The 9,103-nt window shown below is 39.3% G+C and overlaps 1 protein-coding gene across 2 annotated transcripts in view; it reads right to left on the minus strand.

Moving 5' to 3' along the window:
- The window catches only part of SLC26A8 (solute carrier family 26 (anion exchanger), member 8), a 61,829-nt gene extending 52,941 nt beyond the window's left edge, over nucleotides 1–8,888 (minus strand). For both annotated transcript variants that reach the window (XM_012720574.1, XM_012720567.1), the window contains exons 1-2: nucleotides 8,704–8,888; nucleotides 3,495–3,634 (exon numbers count right to left, since the gene is read on the minus strand). In XM_012720574.1, coding sequence (XP_012576028.1) covers nucleotides 3,495–3,634; nucleotides 8,704–8,888 — 325 coding nt within the window. The remainder of the gene's footprint in view (nucleotides 1–3,494; nucleotides 3,635–8,703) is intronic.
- Between the last annotated feature and the right edge of the window lie 215 nt (nucleotides 8,889–9,103).

A 9,103-nucleotide genomic window follows, 5' to 3' on the forward strand; every position in this document is an offset into this window, starting at 1 on the left:
ATATAAAATATCACAGCCTCTCTGGGTAACAGCTTGACATTTCTTTAAAAAGCAAGCATGCAGGTCTCCCTGGAGGTACAAGTGGTTGAGTCTCAACACTATGAAGCTACCAGCAGTCACTGTAGCACAAGCAACCAGTTTGATCCCCAGCCAGGGAGGTGACCCACATGGTGCAGCAAATCTCTCCTGCCTTGCCTGCTGCTCCTCTCAGCAGTGTATTTCAGTAGGTCCTCCTGCTCTGCTCCCCACTTTGTCTCTGGTGAAGCCTCTTACCCCTCCCCAAACACACACCTGTGGCCTGTACCCCAGCTCTTCTATCTAAAAATATATTTAAAAACAAATTAAAGTAAGCATGTAACTACTTACATAAACCAGCAGTTATCCTCCTAGCCAGTTATCCTAGAAAAATGAGGACATGTTCACTACCCTACACATGAACATGCATAGTACCTATATTTGTAACAACCCTGGACTGCAAATGATCCAGATGTTTATCGGGGTGAATGTTTAAACCATACCATACCATAGAGTGCTATTCAGCAACAAAAGGAGTTAACTTCTTACGTTCTGCATAATAATGTTTTGGTCAATAACAGCATATGTGATCATGGTCCCTACACATAGTCTAGGTGTGTGGCTGGTTATACTGTCTAAGTGTATGTATGTATACGATAACATCTGCTCAATGAGGAAATGGCCTAATGATGCATTTCTCAGAACATATACCCATCATGAAGCAGCCCATGATTATGCTGATATACATAGAACAACCTAGGTGAAGCTCCGGAGATTTATGATGACTTTCTTTAAAAATCAGTCCCACGCAGCAGGTTAAAGTACAGCACTAAAAAGCTAAAGTCACTTCAGCATGAGTTCGATCCCCCCCCCCAGAGGTGACCCACATAGGGGGCAGACCTCTCCTGACCCACCTGCTGCTTTGTCAGTCAGCCTATTCTGCTCCCCACTCTGTCTCTGGTGAATCCTCTCGCTGCCCTTCTGGCCTGTATCCCAGTTCTGAATACATAAATAAATAAATCTTTTTTAAAAATTAAGAAAAAAGCAGCCCCAAAGGGTTATGTACTTATGACTCCATTTATATAACCTTCTTGAAAAGACAAAGTTATAGAAATGAAGAATAGAGTATGGTTGCTAGGGAGTAAGGGGTTGGAGGTGAATGGGGATGACTATTGTAAGGCAACATTAGGGAATCTCTTTATTGGAAATGTTCTGTATCAACATTAGTACCCTAGCTGTGAAACTGAACTATAGTTTTATGAAAGGTTACCATTGGAGTGAAAGGAATCTCTTTGTAGTTTCTTACAAATGCATGTTGAATCTATATCTCAAAACAGAAAGTTTAATTTTTTTAAAGATTTGGCCCTCCCTGGTGGCGCAGCGGGTTAAAGCACAGCATCGAGAATCTAAAGCCACTTCCGCATGAGTTTGATTCCCGCCTGCCCCGGAGGTGACCACATGGCGTGGCAGACTTCTTCTGACCCGCCCACTGCTCCCCTCAGCAGTGTACTTCGCCGATCTGCCTGTTCTGCTCCCCACTCTGTCTTTGGTGAATCCTATCACCCTCCACATCTCTGGCCTGTACCCCAATTCTGTATGAATAAAAAAATAAATCTTTAAAAAAAAAAGATTTATTTATTTATGCATACAGAACTGGGGTACAGGCCAGAGGCTCAGGGGCGGTGAGAGGCTTCACCAGAGACAGAGTGGGGAGCAGAACAGGCAGACTGACGAAGTACACTGCTGAGGGGAGCAGCGGGCGGGTCAGGAGAGGTCTGCAGCGCCATGTGGTCACCTCCGGGGCAGGCGGGAATCGAACTCATGCGGAAGTGGCTTTAGCTTTTCAGTGCTGTGCTTTAACCTGCTGCACCACCAGGGCGGGCCCAGAAAGTTTAATTTTCAAATACCAAAAATATTAAGTTTGGCAAAGGTGGGGAGAAACTTGTGTATACAGCCACTCTGGAAAACAGTTTGGCAACTTCTTAAAAAGTGAAATATGCACTTACCCATAATAAAAAATACCACTCCCGGGTTTCCCTGTAGAAATGAAAACCATGTATATGACACAAAAACCTGTACATACACAAAAACCTATACGTGAATGTTCATAGCAATTTTATTTATGACAGTCACAAACTGGAAACAAAGTGCCCATTAAATAAGTGTTGGATAAACACTTGCTGTACCATGGAATATTACTCAGCAATAAGAAAGAATAAACTATTGATACATATAATAATTTGCATTAATTTCAAAGATATAATGCTGAATTAAAGAAAAACGACCTTCAAAAATTACACACTATGTGAGTCCATTTAGATGGTATTGTCAAAAAAGACAGAATTATGGTGATGAGAGCAGATAGGAGTTATCAGGGGTCAGATATGAAGGGAGGATGTGATTAAAAAAGAATGGCCAAGACAGTGTGGAGCTCATGGAGCTGTTGTTGTGCATCTTGATTACAGTGGTGATTACACAAATCTAAATTTGGGCTTAAATTCATTGAATAGTATACCAATAGGGAAAAAAGTCAGTTTTACTCTACGATGATTATTTGTGAAGAGATCCTTTCCCCCTCATTAAAGCTCAGTGTCAGTGTTAGGTTTCGACTACCACCTGCTCCTTTGATTGGTCTTTTTTGTGTTTTGTACAACTTGTATAATCATAAATTTCAATCCTGCTAGGTTGACCCCAGAAGAGTGAACTGGAGATGTTTAAAGACTATGTAGGGAACTGTGAACTAATGGTAGTAAAGGATTAAATACCTTTTCACTTGCTCTGTACATAAATTTAATCTTGGGGTTACTTTCTAGCTTGATTTCTTTAGAAACTTGTAATGGTGAAATGTCAGTTGTGTTACCAGTCAGCACCGGTAATGACAAGTGAGCGCAATTAGCATATTCTGTTTGGAACAAGAGGACTGTGAATGAAAGAAAAAATATCCAGTAGTAAGTTTTAACTTTGGGCTTCTCTGAGCATAATGACTCTTGTAGTTAGACCTATCATTTATGGGGCCCTGGAAGCAACACTTTGGGAATTTACAAGAGATGTTGGTTCCTATTTGGGAACTCAGACTTCCAAAGCCCAGATGGCTTTGTGTGATCTTAACTGACTTGTATTTGAAGTGCCACTTGGATGTCCAAAGAGTAAACCGTAAACTGCAGTGTGTGTGACTTGTAGATGAAATATTAACATGCTGTGCTTCCTTTCCTTCGCTCATCTAAGAAAAACCAATGCCAAGTGAGGCCCATTGTAGTCATTGAGAAGGAAATGGCCTTGAGTGGGCACTGCCCACATAAAATTATTCAGGGGATTAAATTAAGTCTCTTAGAACTACCCTAGAAGAGTCAAGAATCTGGCAGGGAAAAATGGAATTCACTTTTTTCTTATCTTTCTAGCACAATATAAGTGTGTGTTCTGGGCAAGTGGCTAAGGTCTTATATACTGTCTATGGGTGAAAGGCTTTGTATCTTCCTTACCTTGGGGAACTTGCACGAGGCCAACATTTAGACCAGCAAGTAAGTCTCCAAGAAGCCAGTCTTTGAATCGATATAAACATACCCACTCTAGAAAGGGAAAGAGTGTAAGTATGCATCTTAGGAACTTTTGTGATGAGCAGCTGTGAGAAAGAAGAACAGAAAATCGATTAGGTTCTTCAGAAGCCTACCTAGCCAAGAAAAAGCATATTCATAATTTTCCTTCCCACAGCAAAGTTTCTTGTCAGTACTATCAACACTTCGACATATTGGACTAGAAATGTCTTTGTTGGGGAGTTGTCTTGTACATTATAGGATGTTTAGGGGCATCCCTGGTCTCTATTCATTAGATACCAATTGTACTCCTTCCCCCAGTTGTGACAACCAAAAGTGTCTTCAGATATTTCTTGGGGAACAAAATTCCCTTCAGGCTGAGAACCAGTGCCATATATATGACAAGAACCACGCCTTATAAATTCAGATTTATTTATGCACACAAGAACTGGGGTACAGGCCAGAAATGCAGGGGTGGTGGAGAGGGGCATGTATGTGAGAGAATTCACCAGAGACAGAGTGGGGAGAACAGGAAGATTGACTGAAATATACTGCTGAGGGTAGCACCGGGAAGACAGGAGAGGTCTAATGTGCCATATGGATTATTCACCTCCCTAGCAATTGGGTTCAAACTGCAGTGGCTGCTGACAGCTAAATAGTGCTTTAACCCCTTGCACCACCAGGGAAGGCCCTATAGATCTATGTTTTTACAGAATGTTTGGAAAGAATGAAACCTACTAATTTTCCAATAGAAAACAGACATTTCTGTTTTCTTTTGGTAAGCTGTTTTTTGAGATGTGGTTACAGGGGCAGCTAACACATTCACATCTTTCCCATATTCTAGAATTTTTACCAGACAAATTTTATGTGGTTTTGACCTGTCATATGCCAAAATTTATAGAAAATATAGGATATAGTCATGTGCTTGAGTTAGTCATGTAAAGAAAGGGCAGTAAAATAAGATTTAATATTCTTTAACCCAGTGGCTATCAGCTGGAAGCAGTTTTGCTCTCAGGGAACAAATGGCAGTGTCTGCAGACATTTTTTATTATCACAACAGGCATCTAATAGGAAAAGTCCAGGGATACTGCTAAATGTAAATGAGAGCTTTCAGAAAGAAACAACTTTCTGATTCAAAAAACATCAACTATACTGAGATTGAGAAAATCTACTATAACCCTTAAATTACCTAAAATAGCAGAATCATCACTAATCAATCAATTTATTGGTTAATCAATTAGCAAAACGAATTTTGTTTTCAATTGCTTTTTGCTATTTCCAAGTTAGTATGAACTGAAAGCAAAAAGTATGAATATTTTTCACACATGTTGGCAGCTTACTTGGGATTTGACTACATCAACCATTATCATTTTAGCATATAGAAGGCCAGAATGTGTGCTCAGAAAAATAAGTAATTTTCCATGTGTTTGACTCTCACAAATAAGAGCATTATTATCCCTAAGTTAGTTAGGCTCAAGTGTGACTTTGCCAAAGTCACAGTAGCAAATGTGGGCAGAGCTATGGCTAGAAACTAGGTTTGTTATCCACTCTTTTCCTTCACTGTTTGTATTGATAATTGTTATATTCTGCTCAGATGCCAGGGAGAAATATCACATTGCTACTTTATGAGACCCTCCATGGAAGGCAGGTGCACAGAGTTGCCTTCTCTAGTTATGGGCCTCCTTGTGGGAGAGTGGAGGATGGCACTGGGCAACCTGTTTTGTCACCTGTTCCAGTCTCTCCTCTTCTCCATGTGCCACTTGGCAGAAGACCAGCCACCCTAGGGACCCTCAGAAAAGTCATCAAAGCATTTTAGCATAGAAAAAGATAAAACTGATCTAGAAGGATGAGGATCTCAGTCGGAAAGTAATCAAGTATGTCTGAGGGAGGGGAAGGTTTCAAAGTGATAGCAATTCAAATGGATGGGGAAACATAAGCATTTCAACGTGAATTTGGATTTCACTTAAGGTATCTGCAAGAGGGATTTATAACAGTTGATGAAAAAGCACAGAGGATATTTTACTTGAAGGATAGTATTTGCAATTGCTAAATAAGAGGGAGAAAATGAGAAAAGAGATGAGGTTTTCTGCAGAAAGGAGGAAATGCAGTTCAAAGAAATGTTTTTTCTCAACTAAAAATACCTCACTTATATAGTGCTTTCTATTTGCAAGTTGCTTCAGTTATACTCTAAATCCTCACAAGCACCTTATGAGACAGGTGCTGTTATCATCCCCATTTCACAGATGATAAAACTGAGGCACAGTAGGGTTAGATAGCTTAACTGAGGTCATAGCTGGGATTCAGTCAGCCAATCTGACTTCTGAGTCTTGTTTTTAACCACTATGCTGTGCTATCTTTCAGGTTAAAATTCAGAAGTGGATATAACTTTATATTCTAAAAATAAGGAATAAGAACTGCTATAAAAACCCATGGGGGCCCTCCCTGGTGGTGCAGCGGGTTAAAGTTTAAGCCACTTCTGCATGAGTTCACTCCCCGCCTGCCCCGGAGGTGACCACATGGCGTGGCAGACCTCTCCTGACTCGCCCGCTGCCCCCCTCAGCAGTGTACTTCGTCGATCTTCCTGTTCTGCTCCCCACTCTGTCCCTGGTGAATCTTCTCACCCTCCACATCTCTGGCCTGTACCCCAGTCCTGTATGAATAAATAAATAAATCTTTAAAAAAAAAACCCATGGGAACAGAACAAGTCAGGTTTAAGTGCTCAAGGCTAGGGCAGGTGGAGGGGAGTTATGCTGAAGTTTCCTTGGGAATGTGTTTATATAATAAGGTGTAAATCTTATATAGAGACAAAGCCAGTGCAGTCCCCAAACGCCTTCTGGGACATGTGTCCTATGACCTATCCTGGAGCAGAGAACATGAAAGTAGAGAAGTAGGACCAGGTAGGGATATTCAAGACCACAGTCTGCAAAAAAGGCAGGCTGGAGATTGAGAGGGTTTCAGAGAGGGGAAGATCTGGAGGTCTTTCTCTTACCCAACACATGCCAATAGTGAGTGATTAAGAAAGAGATGAGAAGGATTAGTAAATTCAGAGGACAAGTTAAGTAACTGGGTTTCATATCAAGGTGTAGGTCACAAAGAGTTCTTTAACTAAAAGGGTATGGGCACCCCCAAGAAATGTGTAGATATAAACGTGGGGTATGTGAACATGGGAAAATTTTATCTTTATTTTCACTAACCTTCTAACTGAAATTTAGCATTCCCTGCTATTATAATAAATCACAATAGTATCAGTAGAATTTTACTTTGTTATCAATAGATATCCCAAATATTTCCTAATTATATTAAAATTACAACAGATATCTTAAAATTGCTGAAAAGTCATTTTATTTTCATTACTTGAAATTATTATAGTTACTAGATCCACATTAGTAAATAACATAACTTCGGAACTTTTCATATTTTGACAGTGATATATCAATGTAACTGTCTTATAATATGTATTTGATACATTAAAAAATTATTCTGGCCAAGATCATTCAATGGGGAAACTACAGTCTTTTCACAAATGAGATGTCCATGTGAAAAAAGAATTAAGTTGGACCTTTGATTTACAGAATATGCAAAATGGATCAAAGATCTAAATTTAAGAGATAAAACTTTTAGAAAAATGCTTAGGGGGAGCTCTTTGTTATCTTGGATTTCACAATAGTTTTTTAAATTATGACACCAAAATCACAGGCAACAACAACAACAAAAATAGATAAATCAGATCTCATTAAAATTAAAAATGTTTTTGCACCAAACATTTTGATCAAGAGAGTGAAAAAACAGCCTAGAGAAAGGGAGAGAGTATTTACAAACCATACTGGTAATCAGGGTTCAGAATGTATAAAGACAACCTCATTTTGAACTGAAAGAGAAAATAGACATTTCTCTAAAGAAGATGTAAATGACCAATAAGCATATGAAAAGATGCTCATCATCTTTTGTTATAAAGATGAAAAATGAAAATGAAAAAATACCCCAATGAGATACACTCAGACCTATCTAGAATGTTGTTAATCAAAGAAATGGAAAATAACAAATTTTGAACAGGACATGGAATAACTGGAACCCTTGTATTTATTAGTGTAAATGTATATTGATGCACAGAATTCACATATGATCCAACAATTCCACTCCTAGGGGTATATCTAAAAGTACTGGAAACAGATGCAAACAGATACTCTATGCAAATATTTATATAGCAGCATTATTCACAAAGCCAAAAAATGGAAACCACCCAAATGTCCATCAACTGGTGAATAAATAAAACTTAATACATGCATACAATGGAAAATCATCAGTCATAAACCAAAATGAAGTACTACCGACCCATGCTACAATACAGATAAACCTTGAAAATATTATGCTAAGTGAAAGAAACAAGACACAAAAGACAGAAGATAAATACAGCACTTGAAGGAAATCTCTGGAATAGACAATTTCATAGAGACAGAAAGTAAAAAAGAAGTTCCCAGGGACAAAGAGGAGGAGGAAGTGGGAAATAACTGCTTACTTTCTTTTTGGGGTGGTGAAAAAGTTTTGGGAACAGATGTTGGTTATATCCAAACTCACACAACCTCTCAAGGTGTTGTGCAAACTTGAGAATGACGTTCATGCTATTTTGTAGGCTCCATAGCGGTTAAATGGTCAATTTAGGTACTTTACCATAATAGGAAAAGTTTGAAATATTCTGAAAAGAGGTTCACGAGTTTTCCCATGGTACAGAAACGTCATAGCACAATAGGCTGAGCAGCCCTGGTCACAGTGAGTATCAGAGCCATGCGGGGGAGGGGACTGTATTCCTGTGGTGACATGGAGTGGACTGGAAGTGAGAGGGAGCTCATTCTGCTACTGTTCATTCCTTAGTCTACCGTGGTTGCTTTTTTTGTTGCTGTTGTTGGGAGACTGGTCCTGGTGGTTAACTGAACACTGTATTGGTTAGATGATATCCCTGTATAGTGAGTGGGTCATCCAAGGTCCTTATGCCTAAGAAGCTTACTTACAATAGTGAAGCTGTACAAGACAGACAAACCAAAAAGGCTTCAGAAAACGAAGAGTTCTGACGATAGAAAATCAGAGGAGGAAAAGAAGGGCTTGGTGCTGCTGAGCTTTGTGAGGGCAGAGCACAAACACACACACACAAACATGCACGCACCGGCACTGGACATGATGTCTGAAGGTGGTGATGTCGATATCCAAGTTCCTAGAGGAAGAGATCTTTGTTCTGTGCTGCTGTTGAAAGGTCTCCTCATTGTATACATCTCGCTTAACATCATACGTGAAAGAATTTATCCTGAGTTTAGAGTCAAAACTCTGGCTGCTCCTTTCTGCATGCATCATTTCTGGCTGAGTGGAGAGAGAATTTGAAAACAATTAGAAAAAAAAAAAAACAACCTTGCTCTTTGGCCCTTATTTATAGATGTGAAAATTCCAGTAATGATATATTTTATTTGCATAATGCATTACAGTTGTATAAAATTTTCTCATGTATTGTACAATTTTATACTCAATACCACCCTAGAAAGAAAGCAAGGTGTATCTTATTCTCATTTTTC

The sequence above is a fragment of the Condylura cristata genome, unplaced genomic scaffold (assembly GCF_000260355.1).
Source record: "Condylura cristata isolate star-nosed mole 26May11 unplaced genomic scaffold, ConCri1.0 scaffold00001, whole genome shotgun sequence".
NCBI classification, from domain to species: Eukaryota; Metazoa; Chordata; class Mammalia; order Eulipotyphla; family Talpidae; genus Condylura; species Condylura cristata.